General features: G+C 38.8%; 2 protein-coding genes across 2 annotated transcripts in view; both read left to right on the forward strand.

Moving 5' to 3' along the window:
• LOC115373098 (receptor-type tyrosine-protein phosphatase epsilon-like) overlaps positions 1 to 10876 on the forward strand; it is a 28872-nt gene extending 17996 nt beyond the window's left edge. Inside the window, exons 5-21 of the mRNA XM_030071353.1 lie at positions 216 to 289; positions 779 to 915; positions 1362 to 1452; positions 1612 to 1688; positions 1775 to 1811; positions 1907 to 2004; positions 2565 to 2684; positions 3895 to 4058; positions 4898 to 5033; positions 5246 to 5395; positions 5895 to 5988; positions 6344 to 6420; positions 6558 to 6692; positions 6945 to 7070; positions 7289 to 7440; positions 8613 to 8748; positions 8885 to 10876. Coding sequence (XP_029927213.1) covers positions 216 to 289; positions 779 to 915; positions 1362 to 1452; positions 1612 to 1688; positions 1775 to 1811; positions 1907 to 2004; positions 2565 to 2684; positions 3895 to 4058; positions 4898 to 5033; positions 5246 to 5395; positions 5895 to 5988; positions 6344 to 6420; positions 6558 to 6692; positions 6945 to 7070; positions 7289 to 7440; positions 8613 to 8748; positions 8885 to 8959 — 1879 coding nt within the window. The 3' untranslated portion in view covers positions 8960 to 10876. The remainder of the gene's footprint in view (positions 1 to 215; positions 290 to 778; positions 916 to 1361; positions 1453 to 1611; positions 1689 to 1774; positions 1812 to 1906; positions 2005 to 2564; positions 2685 to 3894; positions 4059 to 4897; positions 5034 to 5245; positions 5396 to 5894; positions 5989 to 6343; positions 6421 to 6557; positions 6693 to 6944; positions 7071 to 7288; positions 7441 to 8612; positions 8749 to 8884) is intronic.
• Positions 10877 to 11176: 300 nt separating this feature from the next.
• On the forward strand, positions 11177 to 12433 carry gnrh3 (gonadotropin-releasing hormone 3). Its single transcript, XM_030070638.1, has 4 exons — positions 11177 to 11220; positions 11408 to 11551; positions 11838 to 11918; positions 12257 to 12433. The coding sequence occupies exons 2-4, from the start codon at positions 11414 to 11416 to the stop codon at positions 12308 to 12310; spliced, it is 273 nt and encodes a 90-aa protein (XP_029926498.1). The 5' UTR covers positions 11177 to 11220; positions 11408 to 11413; the 3' UTR covers positions 12311 to 12433.
• Positions 12434 to 12969: the final 536 nt, after the last annotated feature.

Consider the following 12969-nt stretch of genomic DNA (forward strand, 5'->3'; position numbering starts at 1 on the left):
TATAGGTCAGATCAGGCCGTAGACTCTCATTCTCTGATCAGCGAACTGGCCGAGGACACGACTTCTCATGAGAAGGAACAGCTTTGTCTCTCTCAGATGGTTGATATTGGCTTTGGTATTTGATGTTTGCCTCCCTTATGGGCTAAACAGCTCAGTCCTTTGCTCTCTCTGACCCTCCTGTTCCCTTTATTTCTCTCTTGCTCTGTTTTAATTAGGTTCAAAAACCACAGGAAGGCTCTAGTTACCTCAGTGGATAAGAAGATTCCAAATGGCTTCTTGGAAGAACAAGGTACTGTTTTGCTGTTGCCAAATCCCCATAAAAATAATACAACCACTATTGCATTAAATTGTTTTTATGCACTCTCTTTTTTTCTTGTTTTTGTGAATTGCAAGCTTATATTTTGGTTTTCTGTGTGCTAGGAAAGTTTCATAATCCTAAGGCCAAAGAAGGCTGAAAAGATTCTGCTGTCCCATATTTTTCTTAGCACATAAGGAGCCATATAAAGTTTCATTTCATGTAAAAAAAAAAAAAAAAAAAAAAAAAAAAAGAGAGAGAGAAAACAAAAGAAAAAGGAAGGGTCAAATTTGGAGTTGAGACAGTTTCATGCAGCAGCAGCACTATGTTTACGACTCAAGAAATCATCTCTGTCATGTAGCCCCAGAAGTAGGAAATCTTAATGACCATCAGGCTTGTTTTTGCAGGTGCTATGAGAGCTTATAATTCTCTCTATGGGGAAGCATTAGCATTCTGACAACCATATATTTCCTTCCCACGCAGGAGAGCAGACAGTGGTCCTCCTCCCCAGATCTCCCTCTCCATCCAAGAGGTACTTCCCCATCCCTCTCGACTCTCTGGAGGACGAGTACCGGATACGCTCCGCGGACGATGGCAAGCTCTTCAGAGAAGAGTTCAATGTAAGGCCGCTTGTGCCTCCGCACACCTGAACAAAACACAAGCCACAGATTATTTCCTGTGGATTATTTAGATGTGAAAGCATTTCAAGAGTTAATTTGCTAAAACAAATGTCTCCAACTGCAGTTATTTCTGTAAATCATGTTTTTTTTTTCCTGATAATATCATTCAAGGTATGCTAATAAATAGGCAATGTTGGGTTTTTGAGCAAAATTTTGGATTTAGAAGATATGTTCTCTGTGTGTGTGTATGTGTGTGTGTGTGTGTGTGTGTGTGCGTGTGTGAAGCCACCCCTCATCTATTTACCATGTAACTGTGACTGTGATCTTGTCCTGCAAGTATAGAACAAGTTCCAAAAACTAGTCATAAAATGTAATGTTTGGCATGAATCTTTAATGAATGGCTTCATTTTTTTTTATCTTATGGGAATTGGCTTCTCTCTTTATAGTCGCTGCCATGTTACTACCACCACGGGTCCTTTGAGGAGGCAAGCAGAGAGCACAACAGAGAGAAAAACAGATACCCCAACATTTTACCATGTGAGTGAGGATCTATATTCTGCAGACAATATAAATGTAACCTTTGGACTCGGGATTTGAGTGATCAATAAAGCTAAGGGCAGGTGGCGTGGGCTGAAATGAAAATAAGATGAAACCTGACTCACAGACGGTTGGCCTTTTTTCTCCTCTCTTCAACAGACGACCATTCAAGAGTGGTGCTAAGTCACACAGACGGACATTTGTGCTCAGACTACATAAATGCATCTTACATAGATGTGAGTTTTGATTAGAAATATTTGAATCTTAAAATGTGCATCTGATGTAGAATATTAGAAATTTGAATACTTTATCTTTCATATAGGGCTACAAAGAGAAGAACAGATTCATCGCAGCTCAAGGTAAATGTACATTTTGGCTTATTTCAGTGGGATTTTGAAAGCATCCATATTGCTGTTTGTTCAATACTTTGGTGGTTTTCTTCATTCCACTTCAGGCCCAAAGCCTGAGACAGTTGCAGACTTCTGGCGGATGATTTGGGAGCAGAAGACAGCTACCATAGTAATGCTGACTAATCTGAAAGAAAGGAAAGAGGTGGGATTGTCTGATTATTCTCCATGCATCTGAGTCTACTAATTAGAGCAGCGAATGTGTGATCCTACACAATCTATACGGCTCTAATGCGTCTTTACTTGAGGCCCTTTTGTCTTCTCATGACCCAAAGTCACGGGCATAATTTATTTGACCCTCTCCCCAGCTGAGAATCCACACAAAGTGTCATGCAGCAGATTACTTAGCATCACATTAAATTTACCCTCAAAGGGATGATCAATCGAGAGCCAAACAGCAGGTTTGATACTGCAGAACAGAGGCATTGGGGATCAATAACGGAATAATTGTTGATAAGATCCTGAGAGGCTCCATGATAATTAGTTTGAGAATCTCATTAATGAGTTGAAACATCACTGTGAAGAGCTTATTGACTGACAGAGTAACACACACGCCTCTTGATTATCTGTCTGTGAATTGGACACAAATACAGCGGTGTAATCACTCGCCCTGTACTTTGCCATATTATATTTTCATGTGTGTTCATTTAGAGGCATAGTATTTTAATTAAATAAGAATGTTAATCGTTTTCATTTTCTCACCAGGACAAATGTTATCAGTATTGGCCTGATCAAGGCTGTTGGATGTACGGGAACATCAGGGTGGCAATGGAGGACTTCACCGTTCTGGTGGACTACACCATCAGAAAATTCTGTATACAATATGTAAGTAAAATATGTTTAAAGTAATTAGCCTATATTGATCGCTTACAATTACCCAAGTAGTGAAAAGGCTTTTACTGTAGGTTTTAAAAAAATAAATAAATAAAAAAATGAAAGGGCATGTGTCATTTTCAAAAACAGCACTGTGTCTAATGAGTCACAGCATAGTTCTTTCAGTGACCATGGTGATAGCAACAGGCATGAAAAATGTGTGTCTCTAATCGGAGACGCAGACGCTCTGAGAATGGCATCATACTTTTTCAAAATTGAATTTCATTGCCCAAAAACGAATCAAGCAGGACTATAATGAACTTTTTTTTCCCTGTTGCCGAACGTAAGAGAAAATGAAACCGTATTCTGTGGGGAAATTGAGTCATTTTAGCAGCAGATAGTCAAGTAAATCATGAAAAAGAAATTGTAATAGGACACAAGGAGAAAAATTTGGAATTTAAACAAAAGTATATAGTGACAAGAGATTATCAAACATGTATGCAGCACATTTCAAAAGTAGAACATTTTAAGTATGATAATATATCATAAAATATTAAACAGGTAGTATGAAATAGACAGGCACATTCTAAAAATATCAGCTTTTAACAAAAACTGGGATCATGATGAAAACAGATTTTCTGATTTAGAGCAAATGTACATGACGTGCACATCTACATGTCTACAGAAGACCATGCATATGCACATATATATATATAATTTTTTTTCTTTGTGTTTTTTGAGTGCTAAGTTGGGTGAGATCTCGGTGTAATGCAAAGGCTTCAGATTGTAAAATTCACTTTGTTCCCGCTGCATTTGAACCCAGAGGGGTGCAGATGTCTTCTCTGACTCTGTGGAAAGAGCTACTCTGCTGTAGCGCCGCACACACTAAGAGAACAAGCTTTTACAGTCTGCTCTCTGAACACAGAACAAAAGTGAAGTGTGCAGCATGATAACAATATCTTCTTGAGAGAGCATACATAAGGCACAATATGATTAAATGATCAGCTCTAGCGAGGACAGCATGTTATACCAAGTGAGGCAGTACACCTGTACACACTAATTAAATTCTGTCTTAAGAGTTGATTTTGAAATTATCCCATAGTTTCCAATTCTATATAACATCCACGGTACAATAGCTGGACCAGTTTTCTCACAGAAGTTTGTCACAGTGTGCGCCCGTTTTAGTTGACAGGTACCGACTGAGTGTGTCTGTCTCTCACAGCAGGCTAGCGACGGTCCCCGAGCTCCCCGGCTGGTCACCCAGCTTCACTTCACCAGCTGGCCAGACTTCGGGGTGCCATTCTCACCCATTGGCATGCTGAAATTCCTCAAGAAGGTCAAGACAGTCAACCCATCCTATGCTGGACCCATTGTTGTGCACTGCAGGTAAAAATGTGCAGCAGTAGGAGAAGACATTGAGAAATATTTGCGTAAACAATTCATTTTGTGGGTGAAAGATGCCACCCACCCCACAGCCAAAGAATAAAACAAAACAAAACAAACAAAAAAATAAAAAAAACGAAACACTAACTGATCCACAGCTTTAAATTTGACTAAACCATCTGTTAAAAGCAAGCGCGTAACAATGCTTTGCTCTCAATTACTAAATTAAAGGTCTTCATCCAGGCTTAGGCTTTATCACAAGCATAAAACTTCAACCTCACTGCATCTGAATTAACGCATCAACAGTTTTTACTTTCCCCCTACTGTAAAAGCATGCCTGGAATGTGTGTTTGTTTCTCTGGTCAAGCAAAGTAAATCCTCACTAAAGAAATCTGCAGCCGAGTGTAGCAACTGCTGCAACAGGTGCTCGGGGAGCAGGACTGTTGTTCTTGAATGGGGCCCATTGAACAGGCCTCAACACCCCCACTGTGGAATCCCAGCTCTGCGCTCCCAGAGGTGCCGTCTGTTGAAATGACCCTTGTAAATCTATTAGGAGTGTTTTAGGGCCGCAGACGTGAAGCAATTTTACACATGCTTAGGGCTGACCACAGTTGACATCTCTGTTGAGAAGGGGGAATGACATTGCAAGATGAGTTTAATTGGTTGAACACTATACTTATATCATGTCCTTTATTAAATATTTTATTAGAAGCTGTGTTATGTTAAAAAAAAAAAAAAAAAAAAAAAAAAAAAAAACACTGATTGGAGTTACAACTGGATACATTTTCTGATCTCCGCTGTGATATTTGTAACAGAGCACACATTCTGCCTCCTTTCTGCAGTGCCGGGGTTGGGAGGACTGGGACGTTCATTGTCATCGACGGCATGATCGACATGATGCACATGGAGCAGAGGGTGGATGTCTTCGGCTTTGTGACCAGAATACGAGAGCAGCGCTGTCAACTCATCCAGACAGATGTAAGGGTTGACCCTGTCTGACCTGTTGTGCTTAGGACTGACAGCTGAACTCAGCACACTAGTTGTGGTGTAAACAACCGAGGACGTTTAAAACAACCCTGTCCATGATGGTAAAACAGGCAGAGAAAGTAGCTTGGCAGAAAGTAACGCCATTCTCCTTCTCCTTCCGTCTCTCTCCACCTTTCCCTGTTTCTCTCTGTCTTCTCCTTCAGATGCAGTACTCCTTCATCTACCAGGCTCTGTTGGAGTACTATCTGTACGGAGACACAGAGCTAGACGTGTGCTCTCTGGAGGGCCATCTGCAGAGGCTCCATAACACCAGGGCTCCCCACGACAGGCTGGGCCTGGAGGAGGAGTTCAGGGTACGAAGACACAAACTTACTCTTGAACAATCCAGTCAATAAGGAGTCGTCCCTCTCACCCTGCACCCCTGCATGGATGTATTTTCATGGAAAACTTGCCCTGGGTGCAGCTCTTGGCAGTAGTAACATAAATATCAATGCTTTGAATCATCTGCAGCTTTATAATCCACCCCTATCTGCTGCATAGAATTTACTGTAGCTGGGTGAAAATTTCTCATTTTCCCTTGCATGCCAATGGCCCTCACAGTTCCTCAGTCACCAACTGGAATTTATCCCCAGTGCCTCTTCTCCTCATCTTGTACACTGATAAGAAACCTCTTAAGATGTCTTTATGTCTTGCCTTTGTCGCGGTACTTTTTAGGATTGTCGGAGCCTTGCTTTGTTTTTAGCACTTCAGGCTTTAAAATCACTGAGATGCTTATGTTGCTCTGCACTGCACTGTATGGATGAAAACAAGCGTTTTTGATCGTGTTACTCCAATCGTATTCGCTCCCATCAGAAGCTGACCAACGTGCGCATAATGAAGGAGAACATGAGAACTGGAAACCTTCCTGCCAACATGAAGAAGAACCGAGTGCTTCAGATCATTCCGTGTAAGGAATACTCTGATACTCCGAACTGTTTCATAATACATCACATCCAAGTAACATCAAAGTACCACTGTGCTGTTGACGCCTGAAGTATGCAGATATCTGGCTAAACAATTCTTGTCTGTGTGAAGAATCACATTTGGATATGGCTTGTATCTTGACTTAAAGTCGTACATACAGTTTAAATGAAAAGCCACGGTGCAACTTTTATATTTTTATTTTTTTTTTTACAGTGAAAAATACTGATATTTGGCCTTAATAAGTTTTACTTAGATGATTTTTTCCCTCAACCTTTGCAAACTTTTATTTTATTAGGAATTGGAATCGAAAAGTTTTGTTTTTTTTCTTTCTTTTGCAGATGATTTCAACCGAGTAATACTCTCAGTGAAAAGAGGACAGGAGTTCACTGACTACATCAATGCATCCTTTATTGATGTAAGCTCTCCCTCCTGCCCTTTTCTATAGCTTTTCCATAGAAGTGTATTCAAAGCTTATTGTTTCCTTTAAAACAATGCAAAATATTATGTTTGTTCCACCCTCAAATGCTGTTTACTGGATGATCTTCCCTCCAGGGCTACAGGCAGAAGGACTATTTTATCGCGACCCAGGGCCCCCTGTCTCACACAGTGGAGGACTTCTGGAGGATGGTGTGGGAGTGGAGGTGTCATTCAATCGTTATGCTCACCGAACTCAAAGAAAGAGAGCAGGTACAGTGTGCTGCTCTTGCAAAAGTAGGCTACATGTTGAAAAGCAGAGTTACTGCTTGGAACAATTTATTTTTTTCTGTTATTTGTTAATTTTTGGTATATTTGAAAACAAATCAAACCATATGCACATTTTAAATGTATTTTAAAATGTTCTACTTTATTATTATTATTATGTGCGTTGGAAACATGAAACAAAAATGAGAAATCCAACAGTTAAATGTGATGTTATTTTCATCTGACCTTTCCCACCAGGAAAAGTGTTTCCAGTACTGGCCATCAGAGGGCAGTGTAACATTTGGAGATTACACTTTGGAGCTGACTGGAGATACACAGTGTGACACCTTTACTTTGAAAGACTTGGTGCTCACCTACAGACCAGTGCGTAATATTTCATATTCGACATAAAGCACTTTGACATATTAAAATAAATTGAATTTGTATATTTGCCTTCCCATATTTCATTATGCCGTCTTCACAGGTGATGCTGTTTAAGCTTTATGACTTTTCATAATGTCATTGCATTATCAGATGCATCCATTTTCAAAATACTGAACTCAGCTGCTTGGAAATGACAGTGTAATTCTCCATCTTGTCAGGAAAAGCAGTCACAACACGTTCGGCACTTCCACTTCCACGGATGGCCTGAGATCGGAATACCAGCCGAGGGAAGAGGGATGATTGACATTATTGCTGCTGTGCAGAGGCAGCAGCAACAGTCTGGAAATCATCCCATAATTGTGCACTGCAGGTAAGGAACCAAGCACTGGAACCAAGAGGAGCCACACACTGATGTGTATCTTTGGATAAGAATTATCTATGCTATATCTTGTGCTTTTACCACAAATTATTTGTCAACGTAAGTAAGGGCTTCACATGATTTCCACTTCTATTGGAATGATACATTTTCCAATACCGGATCACTGGAATCACCCCAAACGCAAAATGGTGTTGGAAGAAATTTCAGTTTAACCAATAATGCTTTCTTTCCACCATATGTCTGTTACAATAATTTCTACTTTTTGCCTCGGTGGACCCGGTGTTCTATGCCTAAACCACTTATGTGATCCCTTATAAAGACTTAGCTGTGAAAGCTTTGATCAGAACCTAGCTTCAGGTGAAGTGATTCTAAAGCAGCACGCCCCTGTGGGATTGATCCAATCCACTGATTCACAGTCAATTAAAACCTCTCAAAGTGAAATCTCCTCCGACTCCCACTATGATTAATCTGATAAGATGAGCTAACGACAGGAAATGGTGTCATCACTCTCTTCTATTCCTTCATCACCACTTGTCTAAGAGGGGCTTTTTAAAGCTTTTTCTCTGCCTGTTGGGAATGGGGCTAACCCATTGCAATCCCCAACGTCTCTCTACGCTACTCTTCCACATCGCACATCTCTCTCTCACTCTCTCTCTCTCTATCTCGCCATCCCACCATCATTGTAAACATTGACTCAGTCAAACACTGAGCCTCCAAACTGATTAGTGTTAGCGTTTGGATTAGCTTCTCTTTAAGTGAGGATGATTATTAGCACTATTACATAAAGGTCACCTTTTCTCCTGCTAACTTTTTCATTTAAATGGGAAAAAAAGGATGTGCCTCTAAGATCACAGACATTTCAATGCAGCCCCATTTTTAAAGAGAAGTTGCGAGAATTATTGTTTATTTATTATTTTCCTTGTTCTCTTAGTGGGACACTTATTACTAAATTGTTCTTGGTGAGACTCATCATTTACAGAGCTCATCTTCAATTTTAGGCACAGTTTCTGTCTAAATAGTGCAAAATCTTAATTGTAATTCTGCAGAAAAAAAATCCCTAGCCCTCATGTAGTCTTGTGTTAATTCTGTTATTTAAGTATTTATTTGTTTTGATCTTTTTCTGTGTAGTATAGTCGCTGATAGTTTTGTCCTTGGTGTTTCAGTGCCGGTGCGGGTCGTACTGGCACCTTCATCGCCCTCAGTAACATTTTGGAGCGGGTGAAAGCTGAAGGCCTCCTGGACGTTTTTCAGACCGTCAAGAGTTTACGCATGCAGAGACCACATATGGTTCAGACTGTGGTGGGTAGAAAATACGGTTACATCAAACATGCGGAGCAAATACTGTGACATTATCAAATAAGTTTGCGCTGTTTGAAAGCATGGTAATCTGCTCATACATGTGCATATAACATTCCTCCTCTGCTTTCCCTTCCAGGAGCAATATGACTTCTGCTACAGAGTGGTTCAAGATTTTGTTGACATTTTCTCAGACTACGCCAATTTTAAATAATACCCGTCAGATATTGTACCATATAGCCCTGTCAAATTAACTTATGCAATTTTTTCTGAATGTTATTTTCTAAAGCAAGCTCTTTTTACATTTTGCACTCGATTACAGATCTAAAATTCATTGTACCATACTGTAATATAACTGAACACTGTACGTCTCCTTTGCTCAAAGAGAGCCTGTCTCTTTCAAGAATGCTTGTGTGAGTGTGATCTCCAAGTGCTCCAATGTAAAATATACAAATAATAATAGTTTAGTAAATATGGAGGTGGGCTCATGGATATGTGAAAAGCATAGCTATGTTTTCTTGCATAGTCCAACACTCTGAAGGTGAATGGAAAGTGTTTATTTAGGGGAAAAAATCAAAAATTGTATTCCAACTTTATCTATATAAATTATGTATACAGTATGTATTGCTCACTTCATACATATAGCAAATCATAGTTATTTATGTGTTGTATAGTACATGCATTTTCTCTATTTATGCTTTATTTTGTTAATGACTATACAATGCCTTTGGTAAACATTGGTCTTGTACTTTATGCTGCCTACTTAACATGATTTTTGATTGCTATGGAGTGCAAGTAGTATGTTAAACTAAAGTAATGCTTATGTTAAAATGATGTGTGACATGTATGAAATAGTATTTATGATCTACTTTTAGCTCAAGTAAAAAAGATAAAAACTTAAGATATGTTTCATTACATTTGACGCTGCAAATTACCTCACATCTGTCTAGCGTTCAGTGAATAACTTAACAGCTGCTGCCTGTTGCAGTTTTATTCAACTTCACTAACTTTCTTTTTTGCCTTTGGCAGTATCACTTAGTGGATTGGTGCCAGACACCGTAAAATGCAATTAGCCCACACTGCAACAATAATATATTAGTATATTCATCTTTACACATCATTTTTTACAAATTGTTTTGCAGTCTAGCATCATATCTTTCTGCTTTAGACAACTTTTTGTACACTGAATTTACAAATGCATGTTTTCATAAAGCAGTGCCATTTTGATTAGAAAGACACTTCTAATCATGAAAAAACTTGTCACCAAGTGACACAATTTTAATAGATATAAGCCAGATGCTTATTTTATTTTAAAGTTAGAGGTAAAGGATATTTGTTTTCTGAATGTTGGTAATATGAATCCTCATTTCATTATTTGTAAGGACACTTTTCAAATACTCTCTAATGACAATAGCTGTAACGCAGCATTAGACTGTTGCAGTTGAGCTTGTAACCGGTGGTGAAATTAAACACTGTCAGAAAAATCTGGATTTCACAGAAGAGCTGATAATTGGTACAGATGAACCTTGTTCATCCAAATCCCCTGGGATCTCAGATCATTCAGAAGACAAACAGTTTTGGGACATTGAAAAGCATTTATATTAAGAACCAATGCTTGGTCAACATACATATGCATGCATTTTGAAATAATTGGACTATATTTTTAGTTTCATATTTAAATAAGGAAATTCCTGAATTTCTGAAGAATCAAATGCATATATATTTTTGCAAGGCTTCTGTTTGCTTCTTGTTAAAATGCTGAATTTGGAAGTGTTACGCTTGGATAAATATCATTTCTACCATATGTGTGCATCCCCATTATTATAATTTCTTCAAATTGATATGTATAGGGATTGCTGTTCATTTTTGGTTAATTTATTGTACATAAATTCTTATTTTGGACATTAACCATCACTGCTGTTCGCTGTAGTATTGACCTCGTTTCAAAACTAGCTTTTCAAACACATAATTGTGCAGTAATAAGTACTTAATAAGTTCCATGATGAAAGTATAAGAAATAGGGAATATGACAGGGAGGCCTTGCAGCTGACGTAACATTATAATGCACACGCATCTTGTTTCAATGCTGTTTTTGCATTTGGGATTTGTATGGACTTCAACTACTTGTTTGCTCAAAGCTGATTGCAATAAATTCTAGAGATGGAGTAAAAAAAAAAAAATGTCTCATTTCATCTTAATGTCGTTTTATCTGCTGAAATCCAAACGAACACACTGCATGATTACATAACTGTTAAATATTGTACTTCATGCTGTTTGAGCCCTGGTGGTGATGTAAGCATACAGTAGGCAATTTTAGCACTTAGCCATGTCCATTAGTAGCATTTTGTGTCCCATTAGTCAGTAAATGTGTCACACCTGCAGAGAGCGGATTATAACCCTGACGACAGCCCTTTACAACTCCTATAAATTGCCTCCCTGGCTGAAGCACCATATGCTAAGCAAGCAAACACACAGGTGAGTCAGCCCGCAGTGAAGTTTCCTTTAAGTTAAAATTATACTTGTTTAAAATTGTGTTTATGGATGACGCCTCTCTGCAAGGTTATCCTCGTTAACATATGGCAAGGCAACTCCACGGGGCTGCAGGAGAGGGAGCAAACCGTGGTATCATTATATTTTGTTATAAATGTGGCTTCCTCTCCAGCTCCAAATGGAGGCAAGCAGCAGAGTGATGGTGCAGGTGTTGTTGTTGGCGTTGGTGGTGCAGGTCACCCTGTCCCAGCACTGGTCCTATGGGTGGCTTCCAGGTGGAAAGAGAAGTGTGGGAGAGCTGGAGGCCACGATAAGGGTAAGTGAGTTTTGCCATGTAGGCTGCCACATAGTGAGACAGTACTGTGTATACAGCTCCGGGAGATGTGTTGCCTTGTGAGATTTAAAGCAAAACTTAGCAGGAATAGTTATATAAAATAGGTCACTGAAGCCTGACTCAGGCTGTTTTGCTAAGGATAACAATATTGCGAATGTTGTAGGCTCGGATTATATATCAGCCTCGGTTTCAGTGGGGTTTATTGATGTCATGATGAATGCTGCACTAGTCCAATCTCCTCTGTTTTATTGTTTTGTACTTTTCTTAGATGATGGGTACAGGAGATGTGGTATCTCTTCCTGAAGAGGCGAGTGCCCATACCCAGGAGAGGCTTAGACCATACAATGTAGTAAGTGCTTATTATACATAATTTATCACCGATGTCTCCTTCAATTGTGCAATATTAATGTACACCATAGCACCGTGTGCCACCGTGTGCCAAAGGGGCAGTGACAATATAGCTGCAAACTCAACCACTGTTTTTCCCCCCTCTTTCTTTGTACATGGACTGAATGTGTGAGCTTCCTTTTATCTCCTGCACGTCGGCAAATGAGTCCCTAATTGACTTGTTTACCATGATATATTATTGAAAATGTTAACGCTGTTACATAAAATACTCTTACAGTCGCATATCAATCTGTTAACTAAGATTTCATTTTTTATTTTTTTTTTTTTTAATTTCCTCAGATTAATGACGATTCCAATCATTTCAATCTAAAGAAAACGTTGCCTCATAAATGAAGAGCTAAAGTGGGGAAAAGCTGCTATTTACATGATCAGCAGCAGCAATGATGGATCATCAAGGTGCAGCATGCTGACTTCGAAATAACATCACATTTATCACACTCGTGTCTAATTATACGGTATATGTCACATTTCTATCCATGTAAAATTGTAATAAAGGTTTTGAATCGTGGTCAACTAATCAAAGGTTGTGTTGAATCTGCTCTGTTCAGAAAATAGGTTTAATTTGTAGGTTCAGCTAATATGTAATGTTATTTCTCTATTTTTTTTTTTTTTTTTTTTTTTTTTTTTTTTTAATAAGGTAAATTGCCTTTGTAATGCAGCCACGACCGACAAGCATGGCAAACTTGTGATACAACAATCTTAGCATGACAACAGCTGGTGATTAAGCCAATTTATTAGAAATCAATGACTTAATTAAATTTGTTACAGTTTTGGTAATTCCATTTACTGTCATGCCAGTCATGTGCATACTTGATGAAGAAACTACACTAGATGATATTTGTACCTGCACTTGAGCCATTAGTCCATAAATGAAAGACACTAATCTGAATATTTTATAGCTTTTTTTGTGGATGTCCAGGGCAGTTTTTTGCTAATTTGGGATAACTGCAGACACCCAAAACAGACAAAAGTGTAAAACTTTTTTTCACCCC

The sequence above is a fragment of the Myripristis murdjan genome, chromosome 15 (genome assembly GCF_902150065.1).
Source record: "Myripristis murdjan chromosome 15, fMyrMur1.1, whole genome shotgun sequence".
NCBI lineage: Eukaryota > Metazoa > Chordata > Actinopteri > Holocentriformes > Holocentridae > Myripristis > Myripristis murdjan.